Raw genomic sequence first — 24,677 nt, 5'->3', positions numbered from 1 at the left:
GTATCGCCTGGGAACTAGTTAGAAATGTAAATTCTTGGGCCCCATCCCAGACATACTGAGTCAGAAACTCTGGAATAGGGTCCCACAGTCTGTTTTCACAAGCCCTCCAGGTGATTCTGATGCACACTTTAAAGTTTAGGAACCACTGGTCTAAGACTCTGTTGAGATATAGAGTTTTTCTTGCCCTCAGACTGATACAGTTATACATTGTTCTTTATGTAAATTCAGCTTAACCTGGTTATCTATAATCTTTTATTGGCAAAAGTTTATTCTCAGTACTGCCTATAGAGATACAGTGTATTTTATGTACATACACAATTAGTCTAATTCTTGATAATTCAGTTAATTTAGTTTGGCATTTTCCTACCACTTACTAAAAAGTTTACATTAAATGACTGATTTAAATATATAGGTGCAATGTTCTATGTTTATTTTAATCGTTATGACATTTAAGTAGCTAATATAATTGACCGGTGCTAAAGTCTCCTGTTTATCCACAAAATGGGTATATTATGGGCAGTGTAATACAAGCTTTCTTTTCATTGCCTAGTACTTTACCAGCAGACCACAGTTTTGCTCTGGCTAGACCAAGCCTCAGAACAAAATCATCATTCCTTGTATTTATATTTGTATCTGAGATAGTAAACAAGATGACTGGCCAGGTCAACATGGCACCTTAACTTATTTTTTTAATAGGTAAAACTTCTTCAAAAGTAGCTTGCTTTGTATAAGAACTAAGCTATCAGTAGAGATACAGCTATCCTTGGAGCTTATGTTTCAGACAAGAATTATTTACTAAAATAAATAATAAACAAGATAATGCATTATACAATTTGGACATTTCTCCTTTCTCAAGTGTATGCATCATGATAAATATAAACTAACCACAAGATAGGTAGATTGATTCATTTCATTTTAATCTCCTTGTGTAATTCAGTACCTCCATAATTGTTCTAATCTTCTTCCCACTGTTTACAAATTACCAGTTAATTAACTTGTGAAAGAAAAATTCACATATCAGTATAAAAATAAATGTATATTCACTTTATAAAAATCACCACTGCTGTCTTTCCTTAATACTAGCAGTGGAAATGTAAGTGGCTTACTCTACAAATTTTGGTGCTGGCAAATACATAGGCAAACTGTTGGGAGCTGCTCTAGTTACATTCCTCCCTTATTCCCTTTTTCTCTTCCTCACTTTATTGCATAATATATTCCTGTACCCAAAGCATTCTACCACAGTTCTATTTGACTCCCGCTTGTAATACCTCCTTTAAAAAATTCCGTGTTTAACCATATGACCCTGCTTGCTTACTCATATTCTCCCTTCCTCTCCCCTTCCTTTCTCTCTCTTCCAGAAGTCATTTGCCTGGTTTGAAATATTTTGTAGGGATTGCTTATTATTATTATTTTAGCTGATGAACCTCAGGACAACATATACACACACTTACACACATACATATACGCACACAAAATCTCAGCTGTTGAAGAGTGGGCTTGGAATCAGACTTCTGTGTCCAGTAAAAAACTGTCCTGCACTGAAGTCATTGTGACTTGGGTAGTTACAGACTGATTCCAGTGAGCTTGATCTAATTTCTTTTGATCTAATGAATGTATCTGCTGACCTTGTTTCCTTTTAATTGATAAGCTCCAAGTAGTTGCTAATTTTTTGACAACTTTAACTGAGTTTCATTCACTTCTTTTACTTAGTGTTTTAAGTATACTACCAATAATTTCATTAACCTGTTCTCAAGTGGTTTAGCTACTATTCTGCCATTTTTAATTTTTATTTAATTTTATTTGCTTGAGCACACTGATCAACCACTGAACTGCCTTCTTCCATTGTCCTGCAATGATATAAGGGTTACATTTTTGTGTATATGGCTTTCATAGTTGGGATTTCAGAGGACTGATACCAGATATTTTCAGTTTGTTCTCTGGGGGAATTTCATTTGCATCTATGTTTTTAGCTATCTGTGATAACTTGTTAAATATTAAAAAGATATTTTGCTTCTATTGGAACATTTGTATACTCGCAACTATATTTCTGTAAACAGCTGCAGTCAAAAATAAAACACTGAAAGTTTTCATTTTGCAGTGGATAGCTGTATTTTTTTCCCTCAAACTTTGTGAATGGAATTGTGTACATGAATGACAGTTTTGAGCAGCAGGAGTATATGGCTGAAATTATAAAATCATTAGGGAGGAGGTGTGAAATATAGACATATTTCTGAGTAGTTATTTTGTGCCTACCATTTTGCCAGGCAGAGTATAAGTGACTCAGTGTGACAGAATTTTTGTTTTACATATAATTTAAATGTTTCATGTTTAGTAAAGCAATACATATACATGGAGGTGTTTTGATGAAAACCAAGTCTCCCCATCCCTCAGTCCCATGCCCAGAGACAATCTCTGTTTATTCTTTTGGTGGTATTTCTACATCTCTAAATTAGTGCATATCAGAGTGTGGTACACAACTACCCGTGGTATGTGGATAAACACTATTTTTAAACTTACATGTATAAGTGTTTCGATGTGTAATAGAAAAAAATACAGGCTGGACTCAGTGGCTCACGCCTGTAATCCCAGCACCTTGGGAGGCTGAGGCAGGCAGATCACCTGAGGTCAGGAGTTCGAGACCAGCCTAGCCAACATGGTGAAACCCCATCTCTACTAAAAATACAAAAAATAGCTGGGCATAGTGGTGGGCACCTGTAATCCCAGCTACTTGGGAGACAGAGGCAGGAGAATCGTTTGAACCCGGGAGACGGAGGTTGCAGTGAGCAGAGATCGCACCATTGCACTCCAGCCTGGGCAACAGGGTGAGACTCTGTCTAAAAAATAAAACAATAAATAATGTGTCTACCTACCAGAGGGAGGGAAAAAGTGAGTCAAATTGAAGAAAAATATTAAATCACTGGGCTCAGTGGCTCATGCCTCTGTAATCCCAGCTACTCAGGAGGCTAAGACAGGAGGATCACTTGAGGTCAGGAGTTGGAGACCAGCCTGAGCAACATAGCAAGACCCTGTCTCTATTTTTTTTTAATGTTTAAATGAAAGGAAAAAGGAAGAAAAATATTAAAAAAGAAAAATAATAAATGCTAATACAGATACATGGGTATCATGAATATGGTGTCTAACTGAATTGTAAAATACATTGCTTTAGACAGTATACTTATACCTTCTTATCAAATATAGACAGTATCTGTTGATTCTATGGAGTGACAATTCTTAATACATCTATATATATATATATATATCTAAATGAGTTGTTACTTTTTTTTTTTTTTTTTTTTTTTTAACAATGCTGCTGTTCTAAATACAGTATGCCTTGCCAAGCATGGTGGCTCATGCCTGTAATCCCAACACTTTGGGAGGTCGAGGCAGGAGGACCACTTGAGCCAGCCCGGGAGTTCAAGACCAGCCTGGGCAACAAAGTGAGACTTCGTATCTACAAAACATAAAGTAATTAGCCAGGCATGTTGGCATGCGCCCATAGTCCCAGCTATTCAGGCGGCTAAGGTGAGAGGATCACTTAAGTCCAGGAGTTTGAGGCTGCCATGAGTGATCATCATGCCACTGCACTCCAGCCTGGATAACAGAGACTGACACTGTCTTAAAAAAAAAGAAAAGGAAAAAAGAATAAAAGTTGTCTTTTGGTGTTTATTGACTTCAATGGCACTGAAAATGAGCAATAACCAAATGAAATGTAATAAGTAAAAATATCAAATTACATATTTTGGTTCAAAAAAAAGCTTATGTGGGCAAAATACTGATCTGAAGATGGGACTACAATAGGATGGGGCTGCCAGAAGATCTGATGCAATCTCAGTTACATAATTTAAGTACAGTGTCCAGAATAAGGGAGGTAATTGTCCTGCTCTACTCTAAGCTGGTAAGAGCCTTACTCTATTAACTTACAAGAAACAAATTCTCTGCAGCCATCTAAACCTAGAAGAGAACCAAAATATCATTTATCCCTGCTGAGAACACAGTAGGGACTCTAGAAATCAAAAAATAGCTATACCTTCTCAACAGCAACACTAATGGTCTTATTCTCAGAAAAAGAGGTATTGGTTGCTACTCTCATGCTCTATTTCATGGTGCCATCTCTGCTTCTACTGAGGCAATATAACATAGTGTTTAAAAGCATAGGCTCTTGAGTTTGCCTATAATATAACCTCCATTCCTCAATTTCCTTTGCTATAAAGTGAAAACAATAACAGAACCTTCCTTGCAGAGTTGTTGGAATGAGTTAAGCAAGTTAGTCTATGTAAAATTACCTAGTTCCTGGCACACTAAGTGCCTCCCAAGTGTTACCTTGTATTAGTATTACTAGTCCTGATACTACTCTGCTCTTCTAGCTCTTGTGCACTACTTCTCACACCCTTCTGTATTTGTCTGTTTTCTGTTGCTTTTAACAGAATACCTGAAGCTGGGCAATGTATAAAGAAAAAGAATTTCTTACAGCTATGGAGGCTGAGAAGTCCAGGTGGAGGGGCTGCGTTTGGTGAGAGCCTTCTTGCTGGTGAAGACTCCCAAGAATCCCAAGGTGTTGCAAGCTATCACGGCAAGGGGGCTGAGCATGCCCTCCAACCTGGGTGACAGAGTGAAACCATCTCAAAAAAAAAAAAAAAAAAAAAATCATGAGGGAGGGCTCTGTCCTCATGAATAGATTAACCCACTACTCATGGATTAACGAGTTATCATAATTGGGCAACTGGCTGAGCATGCAAAGAACTCAGGTCTCTCTTCCTATTTTAAAGCCACCAGTTGCCCGCTTATGATAACTCATTAATCCATGAGTAGTGGGTTAATCTGTTCATGAGGACAGAGCCCTCCTTCATGATTTTTTTTTTTTGAGACGATTTCACTCCGTCACCCAGGTTGGAGTGCAGTGGCACAATCATGGCTCACTGCAGCCTCTTCCAGGCTCAAGCAATCCTCCCACCTCAGTCCCTACCCCAAGTAGCTGGGACTACAGGTACGCCCCCGCTACACCTGGCTAAGTTTTGCTTTTTTTTTTTTTTTTTTGAGAAGGAGTCTCGCTCTGTCACCCAGGCTGGAGTGCAGTGGCACAATCTCGGCTCACTGCAGGCTCCGCCGCCCGGGGTTCACGCCATTCTCCTGCCTCAGCCTCCCATGTAGCTGGGACTACAGGCGCCCGCCACCTCGCCCCGCTAATTTTTTTTTTTTTTTGTATTTTTAATAGAGACGGGGTTTCACCATGTTAGCCAGGATGGTCTCGATCTCCTGACCTCGTGATCCGCCCGCCTCGGCCTCTGAAAGTGCTGGGATTACAGGCGTGAGCCACTGCGCCCGGCCAGTTTTGCATTTTTTGTAGAGATGGAGTTTCACCGTGTTGCCAGGCTGGTCTTGAAGTCCAGGGCGCCAGTGATCTGTCTGCCTTACCTCCCAAAGTGCTAGGTAGGATTACAGGTGTGAGCCACCATGCTGGCCTTCAGTCACCTCTTAAAAGGCCCCACCTCTCAATTCTGCCACACTGGGGATTAAATTTCAACTTGAGTTTTGGAGGGGATAAATATACAAACATAGCATTTTGGCTTTTTCAAAGATATCCCTTTGTCATCAGCATCAAAACTTTTCCTTTTTATGAGTCATTTCCACTGACATATAAATTTGTTGTAATGTCTCTGATCTCTTAAAAAAAATTGTTCTTTGATCACACAGCCTCCTCTACACTATTTCTGTTCCTCTCCTTCCATTCTCTCTTAAACCCATTCAAATCAGGCTTTCATCACGCCACTCTACTGAAATGGTGCTTGTCACCAACAAATGGGTTCCACATGGCCAAGTCCAGTGGTCACTTCTCAGGCCTCCTCTTGCTTGGCTTGTCAGCAGTATTTGACACACCTGATCATTCCCTCCTTCAAACACTTTCTTTTTTTTTGTTTTTCTTCGAGACGGAGTTTCACTCTTCTTGCCCAAGCTGGAGTGCAATGGCATGATCTCAGCTCACTGCAACCTCCACCTCCTGGGTTCAAGTGATTCTCCTGCTTCAACCTCCCTAGTAGCTGGGATCACAGGCACGCCCCACCATGCCCGGCTAATTTTTTGTATTTTAGTAGCAACAGGGTTTCACCATGTTAGCCAGGCTGGTCTCGAACTCCTGACCTCAGGTGATCTACTCTCTTCAGCCTCCCAAAATGCTGGGATTACAGGTGTGAGCCACCGCGCCCAGCCATCTTCAAACACTTTCTTTGCTTGGCTTTCAGGACACCAGACTCAGCTCTCCTGCATCCCTGAACACTGGTTTTCTTTTTTTTTTTTTCATGTCAGACGGGAAATGTACTGACATCATAACAAGATTCAAGGGTGGCACATCTCACACATGCATGTGAACACCCAATCAACACACTTAGGAACTACAAAAGGATCTGACCACTGCTTTTCACTCCCATCTTCACCTCCTAACATTGTCGAGCCCCAGAGGTAAATCATCAAATCTCTTCTCTCAAAACTCAAAGAGATTGATCCCAGCCAATCTCATTGCTTTAAACACCACCTATATGTTGAAGATTCCCAAATGTGCATCTCCAGCCATAACTTCTGCCTTAACTCCAGGTTCCTCCTATCCAACTGCCTACTTGTCAGCCTCACCTGCCTGTCTTAATAGACGTCTCTTATTTTTTTGGAGACAGAGTCTCGCTCTTATCACCCAGGCCGGAGTGCAGTGGGACGATCTCGGTTCACTGAAACCTCCGCCTCCTGGGTTCCAGCAATTCTCCTGCCTCAGCCTCCTGAGTAGCTGGGATTACAGGCCCGCACCACCACGCCCAGCTAATTTTTTAAAATTTTTGGAAGAGACGGGGTTTCCTGACCTCAGGTGATCCACCTGCCTCAGCCTCCCAAAGTGCTAGGATTACAGGCGTGAGCCATTGCACCTGGCCTGTTTTTCTTGGTTTCTATACCACTCTCTTTCCTTTAAATTGCCTGAGAGGACTGAATAGGTCGTTCCATTACCATTTAGTAGAAGCACCCCTGCTGGGTGAGTTGTCAAGCCACGTCACCAAGGGGCTTCCAGCTGCAGTCTATGATTGAATCCTCTGATCTGTCTCCCACTAGATTCCACTATCATTAGCTTCACTGATACCAATGAGTGTGGGTCTGTTTTGTAGAAATGAATTTTATTTATTTAATTCAGATCTTTGAGAAATTTACACAAAATTGCAGTGAAGATGAAGGCAACAGAAAATATTTTCAAACTGAAACACCCAGCCGTCACCTATTGTAGATACTGTCGAGAGCAAAAACCACCAGTGCCAGTCAGCATCTGGTAAAGGAGGTTCTCCAACTCGGTCCAATCCCTTCATTTTCTTGGCAAGTAAGAGGCTGTCTCCCATTTTTCAGGTAACCTTTTCATTTCTCATCTCTTCTTTCAATGCACCACAAGAGGGCAGTGTTTTATCATATGCTCCTTGAATTATATCATACTAACAGTGGGATGAGATGACGTCTAGAAGTAGAAATTGACTGTTATGCCAAAACTGTTCACCAAAGTTGGTAAAACTCTAGGTTTACAATTGTACCCCAAAGTCATGGGACTGGATCCCATCCCATGGTAAGTCATCAGTTTAGCAATGATAAAGAAAATAACCTTCTGAAAGTTTGTATAGATCAGAAATAAAGTATTTTTGTGGAAGGCTGCTTTTAAGTATTGAAGGTACTATTTCCTTTCTTGAATTCATATTGCAGATGTACAGTGTGGATTTATTGGTTTACCTCTGCAAACCTTAAAGTAGAAGATTGCAAGGGCCAGGTGCAGTGGCTCACGCCTGTAATCCCAGCACTTTGGGAGGCTGAGGCAGGCGGATCACCTGAGGTCAGGAGTTCGAGACCAGCCTGGCCAACATAGTGAAACCCCGTCTCTACTAAAAATTCAAAAATTAGCCAGACATGAGGGCAGGCGCCTGTCATCCCAGCTACTAGGGAGGCTGAGGCAGGAGAATCGCTGGAACTTGGAAGGCAGAGGTTGCAGTGAGCCGAGATCACGCCACTGCACTCCAGCCTGGGTGACAGAGCAAGACTGCTTCAAAAGAAATTATTTTTAATTAAAAAAAAAAAGTAGGCCGGGCGCAGTGGCTCACGCTTGTAATCCCAGCACTTTGGGAGGCCGAGGCGGGCGGATCACGAGGTCAGAAGATCGAGACCACGGTGAAACCCCGTCTCTACTAAAAATACAAAAAAAAAAAATTAGCCAGGCGTGGTGGCGGGCGCCTGTAGTCCCAGCTACTCGGAGAGGCTGAGGCAGGAGAATGTCGTGAACCTGGGAGGCGGAGCTTGCAGTGAGCCGAGATTGCGCCACTGCACTCCAGCCTGGGCGACAGAGCGAGACTCCGTCTCAAAAAAAAAAAAAGTAGATGACTGCAGTAAAGAGATTTATTAGCTCTTCCTTTCAAGGTATCTGTGTACTGTATACAAACAACAAAAGTTGACGAAGAGTGATACTTGTGCTAGGCATATTAGTCACTGCATTGTAATTGAAAGCAAGAAATATCATAAACAAGCATTAGATTACTAACTACCAAGCAAGTCCCTTAGGGCAGGTAGATTCAGTCTTTTCCTTCTCTGAGCAATTCCCTTCTGCCATAAACTACAGAGAGGTGATTAATAGAACATTGGAGAGTTGAATGATACCCAGCCAAACTTTACCCTAAAACTTTAGCCCTAAAAATAGGAATTAAATTGTGTAGATGCCTTTAAAGAACATTTTCTAGCATCTTTCTACATCTTTCCCTAAGTGGCCTCTTGAGCCCAGTCGGATTTTGGTTATATGCCATGATAGTAATCATAAGAATCAGTCAAAAATGATCCAAAAATGCACGAATACAGTCGATTCCCTCTCCTATTAATTCCTTGTGGAAAAAGAAAAACCCAAATCTTAAAAACTAAAGCAAGTCAGGGAAGCCTGGAAAGACACCCAGATTTGATAACATGTTAGAAGAAAATCCAGTTTTAGGAATCTCATTTTCTAGCTTTGATCTGGTTGTCAGTTGGGATGGACTTGCCCAAGTGATGGCCCACAGAAAGGCCAAATTTCTTGTTTTTCTCCTCATCCTGTACCTCTTTTTTCATTAAGAATCCTGCCTGGAAGTTTAGGTCAAAGAGGCTGCTTGGAGCAAAATACAGTGGTGTCTCATCCCAAATATTCTCCAGGCGTTTCTTCCATCCTTCCAGGATCTGAATTCGGGCATCTGCTGGAGTGTGCCCAATGCTATATGTCAGTTGAGGTTCTAAGACTTGGAAGCCACAGAAATGCAGAATGCCACTCTGAGGATACAGAAAGCACAGAGAGGTAAGTCAACCAATTCCATGCAGTTGTACTATAAACAACAGAAGTTGGTCTGGGCTTCCCACTAAGACACTGATAAGGAGGCCTCAGGCACCTTAGAGAATCAGTTCAGAGCTAGCATCTCTCTCTTACCCTCTACCTAGCCGTTACCAATTTTAGCCTTCTCAGGTGTGTTCTTCCTTAAATGCATAAACCCTTGAAACTGTGCCAACCTGGATCCTTTGCCAAGAAGGCTTGAAGTTCTATTACTTTAGGGAGTCTCAGTTTCTTGGCAGGTGACTCACCAAGACCTGCGTGGGTGCATTTCTCTGCCTCTCCATACAACCAGATGAGTCTTTTTTTTTTTTTTTTTTTTTTTGAGGCAGAGTCTCGCTCGGTCGCCCAGGCTGGAGTGCCGTGGCACAATCTCGGCTCATTGCAGCTTCCACTTCCTGGGTTCAAGCGGTTCTCCTGCCTCAGCCTCCCAAGGCTGGGACTACAGGCATGTGCCACCATGCCCAGCTGATTTTTGTATCTTTAGTAGAGACAGGGTTTCACCATGTTGACCAGGCTGGTCTCGAACTCCTGACCTCAAGTGATCTGCCTGCCTTGGTCTCCCAAAGTGCTGGGATTACAGGCCCAGATGAGTCTTGATAAATGATTTTCATAAGTGGCCACTCATTGGTCTTCTCTCCAACCTCCCTCTTTATAGAAATTATCTTGAGGGTTTGGTAACACCAATAAGCCCACCCCAGGCTTCAGTTTTATCCATGTATAAACTGGCTGGACTAAATTATTTCTTTTTTCTTCGAAACAGGGTCTCGCCCTGTATCCCAGGCTAGCATGCAGTGGTGTGATCATAGCTCATTGCAGCCTCGAACTCCTGGGTCTCTCACCTTAGACTCCCAAGTAGCTGGGACCACAGGTGTATGCCACTACACGTGGCTAATTTTTTTTTTTTTGTAGAGATGAGGTCTCACTATGTTGCCCAGGCTGGTCTCAAAGTCCTGGGCTCAAGCGATCCTTCTGCCTCAGCCTCCCAGTAAATCATTTCTTAAATTGTCTTGGGCTCTAATAGTCTGTGGGACTGTATCAGCAACCTGGAGAAGGACGGGAAGGCTGGAGAGAGATGTCAGTCATCTGGTGAGACCAGGGCCCACGGCTATACAAATCAAGGGTAGTGATTCACACTAGTCCTTGGCTGGGAGAGAATGCTGTTTGAACACATGCACACACAGGTGTGTTCACACACAGGCACCCAGGAAGGCAGGCAAGTTCTTAAAGGAGGCTCCCATCATTCTGAATCATGACCATGCTTTCATCTTCACAACTCAAGATCTATTTTCAGATGCTATCTTGAGGTTTTGAACCCCACAGAAGGCTCAACTAATGAATTCCCCTGAAGGTTCGTTGAAAATGAGGTACATGGCCGGGTGCAGTGGCTCACGCCTGTAATCCCAGCACTTTGGGAGGCTGAGGCAGAAGGATCATTTGAGGTCAGGAGTTTGAAACCAGCCTGGCTAACATGGCAAGACCCCGTCTCTACTAAAAAATACAAAAATTAGCGGAGCGTGGTGGCGGGCGCCTGTCAGTAGGCTGAGGCAGGAGAATCACTTGAACCCGGTGGGCAGAGCTTGCAGTGAGCTGAGATGGTGTCACTGCACTCCAGCCTAGACGACAGAGCGAGATTCCGTCTCAAAGAAAAAAAAGAAAAGAAAAGAAAATGAGGTACCTGAATTGGCCAGAGAATGACATTCATGTCCCCGTGAATCCCTTGCAGAGAGTACATGGAGCCGCTGCCACCAGTGGTGATGGAAAGCACTGCCTTCTTACTCTGCAAAAGAAAAAGCAATAACAAACTTCACTCCCCTCCACACCCCCTCGGTGACAAGAAGTTAACGCTCCAGGGAAAAGAATGCACAAGTCTGTACTATTTGCTGTTTATATTACTTCATACTTTGGCTCCCCTGAGCTACATAATATGACTCTACAGGAGTGCCAGCCTAGATGGTCTACAGACCGGCGGCCTGGGGCGAACGAAGGATTCCAAACCCCCACATGTGGCTTAGGACGAGGCTGTCACCATATCCAAAATCAGTGCTGGCTGGTGGCTGCCTAGGTGGAGTTATTGGTTGTTCTTATCCATCCTCCCATGGGCTAGGCATGGCGTAGGACAAGCTCTTTCATCTGGAAGGTCTCAAAGGGTTCCCTGTGCAGGATTTGGGCCTCCAAAAAATGAAGACAGGCCTTCTTTTGTTTTTATTACGGAAATTTTTAACACATGTAAATGAGAAAATAGTGCTGCGTCTATCACTCACCTTCACCTCTCAGTATTTTGCTATTCTAGTTTTAGCTTGACCCATGACCCCCTTTTTCTCTGGAGCATTTTATTTTATTATTTCATTTTTTTTTTCCTCTGAGATGGAGTCTGGCTCTGTTGCCCAGGCTGGGGTGCAGTAGCACCATCTCAACTAACTGCAAACTGTCTCCCGGGTTCAAGTGATTCTCCTGCCTCAGCCTCCCAAATAGTTGGGATTACAGGCGCCCACCACCACATCTGGCTAATTTTTGTTTTTGTTTTTGTTTTTGATACGGAGTCTCGCTCTGTCACCTAGGCTGGAGTGCAGTGGCGCCATCTCGGCTCACTACAAGCTCCGCCTCCCGGGTTCATGCCATTCTCCTGCCTCAGCCTCTCCGAGTAGCTGGGACTACAGGCGCCCGCCACCACGCCCAGCTAATTTTTTTTTTGTATTTTTAGTAGAGACGGAGTTTCGTCATATTCGCCAGACTGGTCGCAAACTCCTGACCTCAGGTGATCTGCCTGCCTCGGCCTCCTAAAGTGCTGAAATTACAAGTGTGAGCCACTGCGCCCAGCCTCTGGAGTGTTTTAAAACAAATCCCAAACATCATGTCATTCCATCTGTAAAAACTTGATCATGCGTCTCTCGCAAAGGACCCGGAGCCTAGGCTTAGGATCTAATTGTGCTCAAAACTCTGCATCAGAGCCGGGCACAGTGGCTCACGCCTGTAATCCCAGCACTTTGGGTGGCTGAGGCGGGTAGATCACCTGAGGTCAGGAGTTCAAGACCAGCCTGACCAACATGGAGAAACCCTGTCTCTACTAAAAATACAAAATTAGCCAGGCATGGTGGCGCATGCCTGTAATCCCAGCTACTCGGGAGGCTGAGGCAGGAGAATTGCTTGAACCCAGGAGGTGGAGGTTGTGGTGAGCTGAGATCACGCCATTGCACTCCAGCCTGGGCAACAAGAGGGAAACTCCATCACAAACAAACAAACAAACAAACACCCCTGCATCAGGACAGACCACCCAGAAGCCGGCTGTCAGAGCATTCAGAACCGTCCACCTACCTGGAAGGGTCCTTTGTCATACATGGCAGTGTACGTGTAAGCAAACTCTCCTAGGAACACTCGCTCAAACCAGCCTTTCAGAATGGCAGGGACTCCAAACCACTGCAGGGGGAACTGTGGGACAGAAGACATCATTGAGGTCAGACCAGGGGCTCCGCAAGCCCAGAAGGTGGCTCGGGGTGCTGAGCCACTCCCCGTGATGGCACTGTATGGGAAGCCCCTCTTCACACCTTTCCCATTCCTCCTGGGGAGTTAGCACTTTAAGGAAAGAGATCATTATTGTCCTTGGTCAGCCAACTTGACAGTCTTCTTTTTCCCTGAAAATGCAAATATTGAGTGGGTCCGAGTAAAGCTAGATACACAGAAGACTTGTTGATATGAAACTTGTTTGTATGAAATCACATTTGGCAGCAAAGTCTAAATAGCAAGGATTGCAAACAAGGTTTGCTTCATGGTGTTGCTTCAATCAGTATTTTCCCAAGAGTTTGCTTTAGTAGGTGTGGTATCAACAGTATAACTGTTGGCCAGGTGCAGTGGCTCATGCCTATAATCCCAGCCCTTTGGGAGGCCGAGGTGGGTGGATCACTTGAGGGCATGAGTTTGAGACCAGCCTGGCCAACATGGTGAAACCTCATCTCTACTAAAAATAACAAAATCAACCGGGCGTGGTGGAGCATGCCTGTAGTCCTAGCTACTCGGGCTGTTGAGGCAGGAGAATCACTTGAACCTGGGAGGTGGAGGTTACAGTGAGCAGAGATCGTGCCACTGCACTCCAGCCTGGGTGACAGAGTGAGACCCCATAGTGGAAAAAAATGAAGATGGGCCTTCTTCATTTTATGACTGTCCCTTGTTATCGTGGATGAAAAATCATATCACTTAGAATAAACAAAATCACTCAAAAATGCAAACTAATAATCAGTGTGATGGCCGAGTGCAGTTGCTCATACCTGTAATCCCAGTATTTTTGGGAGGCCAAGGTGGGAGGACCACTTGAGCCCAGGAGTTTGAGACCAGCCTGGGCAATAAAGTGACACTTTGTCTCTACAAAAAAATTTAAAAATTAGCCTGGTGTGATGGTGCACATCTCTAGCTATGTGAGAGGCTGAGGTAGGAGGATTGCTTGAGCCCAGGAGTTGGAGGCTGCAGGGAGCTGTGATCACCACTGTATTCCAGCCTGGGTGACAGAGCAAGACTCCATCTCTAAATAATAATAATAATCAATGTGGCTAGGTGTGGTTGCTCATGCCTTTAATTCCAGCACTTTTGGAGGCCACGGTGGGTGGATCACTTGAGGTCAGGAATTTGAGACCAGCCTGGCCAACATGGTGAAACCCTGTTTCTACTAAAAATACAAAAATTAGTCGAGCGTGGTGGCATATGCCTGTAGTCCCAGCTACTTGGGAGGCTGAGGCAGGAGAATGGCTTGAACCCGGGAGGCGGAGGTTGCAGTGAGCCGAGATTGCACCATTGCACTCCAGCCTGGGCAACAGAGCAAGACTCCATCTCAAAAACAAACAAATAAAATGTTAAAAAAATAAAAACAATAATAAATAATAGTTAATGTGACTAAGGTTCATCAGGGACTTTCCATGAGAAAGTCTTGTCTGACCTCTTATCCTAATAAAAGCAGAGTAAGGACTATACCAGGAGGTTTTCTTATCCTTGATTCATGATTTAAAGATATGAAAGGCACATGCCTATAATCCCAGCCCTTTGGGAGGCCGAGGCAGGCGGATCACTTGAGCCCAAGAGTTTGAGACCAGCCTGGGCAACATGGTGAGACTCTATCTGTACAAAAAAATTAAAAAATTAGCAGGGCATGGTGGCGTGCACTGATACTCCCAGCTATTCAGGAGACTGAGGTGGGAGGATCATTTGAGTCCAGGAGGTTAAGGCAGCAGTGAGCAGAGATCATGCCACTGCACTCCATCCTGGGCGACCATGAGACCTTGTCTCCAATTTAAATTTTTTTTTTTAAAGCCATCCTTTGGGGTACTGGCTAGTGGCATGTGGCTTTGATTCTTAGCAACAGGCCTGTGGGTAAAATAAAAGACTTCAAGGATTGGATGTTTTGTAGCTGATTGAATAACTAAAAAAAAAAAAGACAAAAAAAAAAAACACAGCCTGTATCACCCTCCTCGTGGTTTCCAGGATCATATACATTCTATGTTCAATATCAAAAGACTGGCTGGAATTGTAAAGGCAAAGTCATTGAGTACAGTCACATTTATGGGAAAGATCACTGACGAGATGCACGCACAATCCCAGCATTGTCTGCTAAACGGTAAGGCAGCTTCCCGAAGAAGAAAGGCCATGGTTTGCTGCAGGAACACATTCAGCAGGGTTTCAAAGCCCCCTTCAGCTGGCAGGCTACAATGGCAGAGAAGTCAATGTCTCATGGATTATTCTACAAAGTATTTGGGATTCTTATGGAGAAAGGAGGAGAACTGCAAATTTTGAGAGAGTCCAACAGGAATTGCTAACTGCAGGAATCGGTAACTGAAGGAATCGCTAACTGAAGGGGAGACTAAGTACATGGAAGAAAGCAAGCTCAAGGATTGTACGTCATCTCTGCAGCTGCATTTCTTTCTTTCTTTTTTTTTTTTTTTGAGATGGAGTCTCGCTGTGTCGCCATGTCACCACAATGGGGTGCAGTGGCGCAATCTTGGTTCGCTTCAACCTCCACCTCCTGGGTTCAAGCAATTCTCCTGCCTCAGCCTCCAGACTAGCTGGGACTACAGGCGCATGCCACCACGCCCAGCTAATTTTTGTGGTTTTAGTAAAGACGGGGTTTCACCATGTTGGTCAGGATGGTCTTGGTCTCTTGACCTTGTGATTCACCCGCCTTGGCCTCCCAAAGTGCTGGGATTACAGGCGTGAGCCACTGCACCTGGCCTTGCAGTTGCATTTACATATGCAATAGTAATACAGCCAGATTCCCAATATCTGTGAAATCCATGTAATACTGCACCTTTAAAAGTCATCACCCTTATTTGCAGAGAATGCAGTAAAGTGGGTGACTGTTTAAGATCCCATAGCTAATTAGGTACATGTCTAGGACAATAAGCACGCAAATGTCCCTGACACCCCTTCCGATGTCCCCCCATACCTGGAATATCACAAGGTCTGCGGCTTCCAGCTTCTTTTGTTCAGCCACAATATCTGGGCTCAGACGGCCTTCTTTATAAGCCAGAACAGATTCGGCAGGATACTGAAAGTTCGCAGGGTCCTTCAGTTTACCTGCAGAGAAGAAAAAGAGAGGCTGGGGCCAGAGGGGCCAAAGCTGGGCCAGAGGACCCACAGGCAAGGAGATCCGCAAAGAACTAATTAAAGAGGGGAGGAGGAACTCCTACCTGTGATGTCCTTTCTGGAAATGATGGGATTAAAGTTCATGGCATAGAGGTCCGACTCCACCACCTCCCATCCTTTCTTCTTCAAAGCTGCTACAGCAGCCTCCTTCATGGCATAGTTGAAGGATGTCCTCTCTGAGTGAGCCAGTACGATCAGTGCTCTTCTGCCTACAGAGACACACACAAAGCACACAGGGAAAACCCATTACCAACCAGCAAACCTTCAGCTACAGGGGAGTTGCAGTCTGTAAAGGAGGGGGCAGCTTTGTTCGACATTAGGTTATTGCGTTCCATCTCCTGTAGCCAGAAATGTATTTTCCCCTTAAAAGTACTGAAGATTAAAGGAAGCATTTAAATCAGTGGCTGATTTAATAAATAATGTTGACAACCAGGCTCCGTGGCTCATAATTGTAATCCCAGCACTTTGGGAGGCCAAGGCGGGCAGATCACCTGAGGTCAGGAGTTTGAGACCAGCCTGGCCAACATGGCGAAACCCTGTCTCTACTAAAAATACAAAAATTAGCTGGGTGTGGTGGCAGGCACCTGTAATCCCAGCTACTCGGGAGGCTGAGGCAGGAGAATCACTTGAACTCGGGAGGCAGAGGTTGCAGTGAGACAAGATTGCATCATTGCACTCCAGCCTGGGTGACAAAGCAAGACTCCATCTCAAAAAAAAAAAGATGCTCTGCGTGACCTGTCAGGAAAAGCAAAATTCAAACGAGACATTTACCCATGAGTTTACATGGGTACTGTGTTTACATTTACCATGAGTTTACATTTACCCACAAAATGTAAAACAAATAACACCCAGGGTTATTAAGATTGTACCAACAGAAAAATTGGCGCCTTACTGGTGGGAATATGAATTGCCTCAACCTTCAGGGAAAGTAATCAGGCAGAATCTCTTAAAACTTTAAAGACACATAAATCTTTTATCTCGCTCTCCAATTTGGGGAAATCTGTTCTACAGAGTAAAAGCATCAGGCTATAAGAGCAAGGATGGGCCGGGCCCGGTGGCTCACGTCTGTAATCCCAGCACTTTGGGAGGCCGAGGCGGGCAGATCACGAGGTCAGGAGTTTGCGACCAGCCTGACTAACGTGGTGAAACCCCATCTCTACTAAAAACACAAAAAAATTAGCCGGGCGTGGTGGCGCGCGCCTGTAATCCCAGCTACTCGGGGGGCTGAGGCAGGAGAATAGCTTGAACCCGGCAGGCGGAGGTTGCAGTGAGCCGAGACTGCGCCACTGCACTCCAGCCTGGGCGACAGAGCGAGACTCCGTCTCAAAAAAAAAAAAAAAAGAGCATGCTTTTCATTGGCAAAAATTAGATATAAACTGATTGTCTATGGGGAACATTTTAATAAATTATGGGTACATCCACACTACAGGATATTTTGCTGTTAACAAGAATGAGTTGGCCGGGCATGGTGGCTCGAGCCTGTAATCCCAGCACTTTGGGAGGCTGAGGCGGGCAGGTCACGAGGTCAAGAGATCGAGACCATCCTGGCCAACATGGTGAAACCTTGTCTCTACAAAAACACAAAAATTAGCCGGGTGTGGTAGCGGGCACCTGTAATCCCAGCTATTCGGGAGGCTGAGGCAGGAGAATCACTTGAACCCGGGAAGCAGAGGTTGCAGTGAGCCGAGATCGTGCCACTGCACTCCAGCCTGGGCAACAGAGTAAGACCCTGTCTCAGAAAAATAAATAAATAAAAAGTAAAAAAATATAAAAAAGAATGAGTTAAACTGGCTGGGGACAGTGGCTGGAGCCTGTAATCCAGCTACTTGGAAGGCTGAGGCGGCAAGATCCCTTGAGGCCAGGAGATGGAGACCAGCGTGGGCAGCATAGTGACACCCTGTCACTAAAAAAAAAATTTTTAGGGACTGTTCACCAGGTACAGTTGCTCACGCTTCTAATTCCAGCACTTTGGGAGGCCAAGGCGGGAACAATTTCTTGAGCCCAGGAGTTCGAGACCAGCCTGGGCAACATGACAAAAGCGAAACCCCTTCTCTACAAAAAGTACAAAAATTAGCTGGGCATGGTGGTGCACGCCTGTAGTCCCAACTACTCAGGAGGCTGAGAGATGGAAGGATCACTTGAACCCAGGAGGTTGAGGCTGCAGTGATCCGTGATCGCCACACTGCACTCCAGCCTGGGCGACAGAGGGAGACCCTGTCTCAAATAAACAAATTTTAAAAATCAAAAAAATTAAAATGAATTAACTATATGTAGTGACTCAAAAAGATATCCATGATATATTATTAACTGATAAAAAAGGAAGTGAATATGAATTCATTTTTATTTAAAATGAAAGAAGTGAGAGGAAGGGAGAGAGAGAGGGAAGGGAAGGAAGAAAAAGAAAATACAAAAAGAGAAAAAAAAAGAAATGACATATATTTGTATGTAGACTTGCAGCACGCTAGTATGAGGGGGAAAAATGTGGACTGATCACATTAAAGTTTTTTTTTTTTTTTTGAGACACAGTCTCACTCTGTTGCCCAGGATGGAGTGCAGTGGCATGATCTCAGCTCACTGCAACCTCTGCCTCTCAGGTTCAAGCGATTCTCCTGCTTCAGCATCCCCAATAGCTAAGGTTACAGGTGTGAGCCACCGTACCAGGCCAATCACACTAAACTATTAACAGCTCAGCTTCCTTTATAAGTAAGAAATGGCAAAGGGGTACAGGTGGAAGGGAAATGGGCCTCTTTTATATTAACAAGGTTGTCAGAGGCAGCATGCTTCAATTTCCAAGAACAGTATTTAGTGGATCCTTACACTGTGCTAGGCACTGCCCTAAGTGCTTTGCATTCCTTTTTTTTCTTTGTCTTTTTCTGAGACAGGGTCTCAATCTGTTGCCCAGGCTGGAATGCAGTGGCATGATCTCAGATCACTGCAGCCTTGACCTCTCAGGCTCAAGCTATCCTCCCACCTCAGCCTCCTGAGTAGCTGGTACTACAGGTGTGCACCACCACACCTAATTTTTTTTTTTTTTTGTAGAGACAGGGATTTGCCATGTTGCACAGGCTGGTCAAATTTGGAGCCATGTTGCCCAGGCTGGAGCAATTTTGCCTGCCTCAGCCTCCTACAGTGTTGGGATTATAGGTGTGAGCAACCACTCCCGGCCTGCACTTTCTTCCTTTGTCAGGACAACCTGCTATGTTTTCAATGTGTCCCCCTCCAAAATTCAGGTGCTGCCAATGTGAGAGTATTAACAGATGGGGCCTGTGAGAGGTGATTAGGCGAGGGGGGGTCTTCTTCCTCATGAGCAGGATTAAGGCCCTCATAAAAGAGGCTTCACCCAGGACAGGGTTCACCTGCCCTTCCACCTTCTATCCCCCGCCATCCGTGTAAGGACGCAGCATTCCTCCAAATGCAGCTCTCACCGGACAGCCGAACCTGCCAGCACCTTGATCTTGGACTTCCCAGCTTCCAGAACTGTGAGAAATCAATTTCTCTTTTTTATTAACTACCTAGTCCCAAGTACTATGTATGGCAGCACAAAATAGACTGAGACACACCCTATGAGGTCAATACCATGAGTAGCCCCATGTTATAGATGAGAAAACTGAGGCACAGGAGAGAAGCAAGTTACCAAAGTGTGTAGTCATTAAGTGGTGAAGCTGGAATAATTTAAAAATATAGAGAGTGGCTGGGCGTGGTGGCTCACACCTGTAATCCCAGCGCTTTGGGAGGCCGAGGCAGGTAGCTTGCTTGAGCCCAGGAGTTTGAGACCAGCCCGGCTAACATGGAGAAACACCGTTTCTACCAAAAAAAAAAAAAAAAAATTAGCGGGGCGTAGTGGTGTGTGCCTGTAGTCCCAGCTACTCAGTAAGCTGAGGTGGGAAAATCATTTGAGCCAGGGAGGTGGAGGTTGCAGTGAGCCGTGATCACACCACTGTACTCCAGCCTGGGCGACTGTGAGACTTACAAACAGTGAGAAACACAAACAACAGCGTGCAAGGGCATAGAGCAAAGTGCCAGAGAAAGGACGCTTATCCCCACAGTTGCTCCTGATAATGTGCGCTGCTACTTCATACCCTACCATGAACAGTGAGTGGAGCTGGGAGGGAAGGCATCTGCAACTTTTTTGGGGGGGTGGGGGTGGGGGCGGGGGAGATGGAGTCTTGCTCTGTCACCCAGGCTGGAGTGCAGTGGCGCAATCTCGGCTCAAAGCAACTTCCGCCTCCTGGGTTCAAGCGATTCTCCTTCCTCAGCCTCCCAAGTAGCTGGGATTACAGGCACGTGCCACCATGCCCGGCTAATTTTTTGTATTTTTTGTTTTAGTAGAAATGAGGTTTCACCATGTTAGCCAGGATGGCCTTGATGTCCTAACCTCATGATCCACTCGCCTCGACCTCCCAAAGTGCTGGGATTACAGGCATGAGCTACCGCGCCCGGCCAGCATCTGCAACTTTTTTGCACCATCTGAATAACTAGAAATAACTAAAATAACTAGAAAGGCACATTTAAGCCTTAAGCTCTCTTCCTGCTTTTATTATTGACCACATCTAGCAAGGGAAGTACCTCTTGGGCTAAATTCAGCCAAGTGTAACTTTCAGGGCCCAGTATGCCAAACCAGGGGATTTCCAAACTTGGTCCTAGGGTTTTGGACTCTTGAAACTAAGATTCAGTGGAATCGGTGTTTGATGATGATTTTAATGCACTGGAAGTGACTGACTTGCTTCAGATAGCTTGGAAAAAGGAAAAGGAAGCTCTGAGGCTGCCTCAACAAATTCCTACCTCTTTAACCCATGGATTTAACATGATTGGGAGGCAAGTGAGCATATTCAGCTCTAACAGCCATTTTCTTTGTAACTTACCTTGCCATTAGTCTTATCAATGTTTACTGACCGCCGCTCTGACAGTTTTTGCTTGTTTTTTTTGAGACAGAGTCTCGCTCTGCCACCCAGGCTGGAGTGCATTGGCACGATCTAGGCTCACTGCAAGCTCCGCCTCCCGGGTTCACGCCATTCTCCTGCCTCAGCCTCCGGAGTAGCTGGGACTACAGGCGCCTGCCACCACGCCCGGCTAATTGTTTGTATTTTTAGTAGAGACGGGGTTTCACCGTGTTAGCCAGGATGGTCTCCATTTCCTGACCTCGTGATCCACCTGTCTCGGCCTCCCAAAGTGCTGGGATTACAGGCGTGAGCCACTGCTCCCGGCCAACAGTTTTTATTTTATTGACTTCTCATCAATGTTAACAAGCATTTTCTAAGTAGTAAGACAGTCAAGGCACTTCTCAGAAAATGAGCAAATCAGGATATCCATCTGTTGCTCTTTCAAGGAGCTCAGAATCTAATAGCTACAAGCATGCCTGTGACTTTACAATTTTTCCACGTAAGGCAACACACAAATAGGAATAATATATTTGCAACAAATATAACCACCAAAGTGCAGTACCTGGAATATGTAGATCCCCAAAACAACTCAAAAATGATCAAAAGAAGATTGTGGGTGGGGCGCGGTGGCTCACACCTGTAATCTCAGCACTTTGGGAGGCTGAGGCGGGCAGATCACCTCATGTCAGGAGTTCGAGACCAGCCTGGTCAACATGGTGAAACCCTGTCTCTACTAAAAATACAAAAAAAAAAAAAAAAAAAAAAGCCAGGCATAGTGGCAGGTGCCTGTAATCCCAGCTACTCTGGAGGCTGAGGCAGGAGAATCGCTTGAACCCAGGAGGCGGAGGTTGCAATGAGCCGAGATCCCACCATTGCACTCCAGCCTGGGCAACAGAGCAAGCCTCTGTCTCAAACAAACAAACAAACAAAAAGATGGTCATGAATAGGCAATTAAAAAGTTTTCTGGGCCTAGAGGGTTCATTTTCCCTTCCTGCCACTTAACTAGCTGAGCAACACGATCTGGAGGAGTTAGACTATTACAGTTTACCCTGAGAGAGGCCACAAGATGCACACACGGATAACCTCTTCAGGGTACAATGGCATTAGTGTGTTAGGAGAGGTAAGGGACAAAGTTCAACAGAAGGCTGGGCGCCGTGGCTCATGCCTGTAATCGTAGCACTTTGGGAGGCCGAATCCCCAGCTTAGTCCCTTTCTCAGAGATCACTTTGACCAAGATGGGCTTCTCTGTGTGTAGGTGCATTTTTAGAGGCAGGACCGGGTCCACAGGGAAGGAAATTACAAAACGCAGGATTCTGCCCCAGATGAGGCAACAGCTTTCTACATCTTAGTGCTGTCCAATCTCAGAGTGAGATTATTTGGGAAACAGCTCTCAGTCCCTGCAGTTGTCTCAGCTGGTTATTTATGCCTTGGGTGGAGCTGGGGTGACCTCTGAGTTCCCCTAGGGTTGATGGCCGAGTGGGAAGGCTCCATCACTGAAATGGACCCAATACTAGAAACTGATCCAGTACGACCCGATCAGGTTTGCCTAATCCAAGGGCCTCAATTGAAAATACCTCCCAAGGCCAGGCACGGTGGCTCACGTCAGTAATCCCAGCACTTGGGGAGGCTGAGGTGGGTGGATCACCTGAGGTCGGGAGTTCGAGACCACGCTTGGCGAAACCCAGCTCTACTAAAAATATAAAAATTAGCCGCGCATGATGGCACCCTCCTGTAATCCCAGCTACTCGGGAGGCTGAGATGGGAGAATCGCTTGAACCCGGGAGGCAGAAGTTGCGGTGAGCTAAGATAGGGCCATTGCACTACAGCCTGGGCGACAAGTGAGCTGAGATAGCGCCATTGCACTACAGCCTGGGCGACAAGAGCAAAACTCCGTCTCAAACAAAACAAAACAAAACAAAACCTGTGCCTGGCAGCCTGGAGCCTGGAGCTGGTTCTGGTCTCTGTCAAACTAAAGGCATCAGTTTCCTCCACTCCTGTCCACCAATCGCCAGATACTCTCATTTTCTTCAGAGGCTCAGAATCCACATTTTTAAGTGAAATCACCCATTTTAATGTTAGCAACTTATTTCAAAGTGTTTTAAATACTATAGATCAAAAGAGGTATGGGCTGTGACCGTAAGCCTGATTTGGCCTCTGACGGCCAGTTTCTGACCACAGTTTTGGAGGGAATTTCTGCTTCCAAGGTCAAGTTTCTCCTTAATGCCCACTAGAGTTCGTGGGGTGGAGTGGGGAAGGATCCGCGACTCCCAATACAAACAGAAGCTCTCCCTCTCCGGGAGTCCGATCAAGGCTCATCCCAGGTCCCTAATCTCTTCCCTTTGTGGGTTTTGAGTCAAGGAACAAAATTCAGGGCCAAGCCCCTACAACCTCCTCCACAGGCACCAGGGCTCCAGGGACGACCGCCAAGCACCTCGCCCTTTGCAGCACTCACCGACCATGGCTCTGGTGCAGTCCAGGGCGCTGATTGGCTGGGCTCGTGGTTGCCGGGGCGACCCTGGCCGGAACTAGGCTCTCGGTGGGCTGGGCGGCTCCGGCTGCAACAGCGCAGGAGTTGCGTGTGTGGTGCGCGGTGCATTCTCTCTTATATATCCTGCCCGGCCGGTTTGAGGTGGACAGCCTACAAGGGCGGGACCCAACGCCTGAATCCTGGGGTGCTGGGCGGAGGATGCCGAGGCTGCAGCTCCAGGAAGGAAGGGAGCCTGGGGGATGAAGGAGGGGCTTCTCCACTCTCACCTAGCAACTGGTGGAAGTCAAGAAAAGTCTCTGGGGGCTGGGGGAGGGGCTTGTGAGGGTGTGTGACAGAGGCCTCAAAAATCTGGCTGGAGGGGCTAAGGCAAGCCCATCTGCGCACTGTGCCCCGAGGTGCAAGAGGATGCAGGGTGGAAGTTGTCCCAAGAGAGTCCGGGAATCAAGTGGGCATGCCCTTTTAGCCTTGGCACGAAATAGAGCAGAAAAAGAGCCGGATGCGGATTACTGTGGTGCCCTAGTCTCAGATTCTGCTGAGTCACTGTGACTGTGGATTTGGAAGGCTGAGATTCCTGGGGAGACATGCTCCATGGAGACGAATTTCTTTCTTCGTTTGCAAGATTCAGATTCTGTACTTGGGGGCCCATACAACACACTTCCCTGGGTGCATGCCACTGCACCACCCCTGCTCCTCAAGGCAGGTAATGGGGGAGCTAATTGGTTTTGTTTCCCATGAGCTAAGGCAAGGCTGGTGTGGAGACAGCAGTTATAGGGAAGCATATTAAAGAATAGCCAAAACGGGGCCAGGCGTGGTGGCTCACGCCTGTAATCCCAGCAATTTGGGAGGCCGAGGTGGGCGGATCACCTGAGGTCAGGAGTTTGAGACCAGCCTGGCCAACCTGGTGAAGCCCTGTCTGTACTGAAAATACAAAAATTAGCCGGGCGTGATGGCGGGCGCCTGTAGTCCCAGCTACTCGGGAGGCTGAGGCAGGAGAATCGCTTGAACCCGGAAAGCGGAGGTTGCAGTGGGTCGAGATCGTGCCTTTGCACTCCCACCTGGGTGACGAAGTGAGACTCCGTCTCAAAAAAAAAAAATCTCTGTAAAGTAAAAGTTACGGTAAAGAAGGAGATATACTGTCAGTAGGTGAAGGAAGGAAAAAGAACTAGAGCTTTAAAGTGGTAATTAACCATCAGAAGAATTACAGATGGGGGAGGTGAGGATGACACAGGGCCCTTCCATTGTCCCTCCAGTGCAAAAGTTAAGGAGCCACCAGAAAACTGGTCTCCAGCTCCTGACCTCAGGTAATCCTACTGCCTCGGCCTCCCAAAGTGCTGGGATG

General features: G+C 45.8%; 1 protein-coding gene and 1 non-coding gene across 2 annotated transcripts; both read right to left on the bottom strand.

Annotated features, from left to right (window-relative positions):
* Positions 1-6,294: 6,294 nt before the first annotated feature.
* Positions 6,295-6,398, bottom strand: LOC115831939. The gene has a single exon (XR_004027430.1). It is a non-coding gene; the product is annotated as a small nucleolar RNA U13 (small nucleolar RNA).
* A 2,450-nt stretch (positions 6,399-8,848) lies between these two features.
* On the bottom strand, positions 8,849-23,814 carry NQO1 (NAD(P)H quinone dehydrogenase 1). Its single transcript, XM_030794626.1, has 6 exons — positions 23,303-23,814; positions 16,015-16,179; positions 15,771-15,901; positions 12,662-12,775; positions 11,025-11,126; positions 8,849-9,291 (listed from the first exon to the last, which is right to left on the bottom strand). Exons 1-6 carry the CDS (start codon positions 23,307-23,309, stop codon positions 8,986-8,988), a joined length of 825 nt encoding a protein of 274 aa, XP_030650486.1. The 5' UTR covers positions 23,310-23,814; the 3' UTR covers positions 8,849-8,985.
* Between the last annotated feature and the right edge of the window lie 863 nt (positions 23,815-24,677).

Source organism: Nomascus leucogenys, chromosome 2 (genome assembly GCF_006542625.1).
Source record: "Nomascus leucogenys isolate Asia chromosome 2, Asia_NLE_v1, whole genome shotgun sequence".
Classification (NCBI taxonomy): Eukaryota; Metazoa; Chordata; class Mammalia; order Primates; family Hylobatidae; genus Nomascus; species Nomascus leucogenys.
This window is presented reverse-complemented; position numbering and strand designations above follow the sequence as displayed.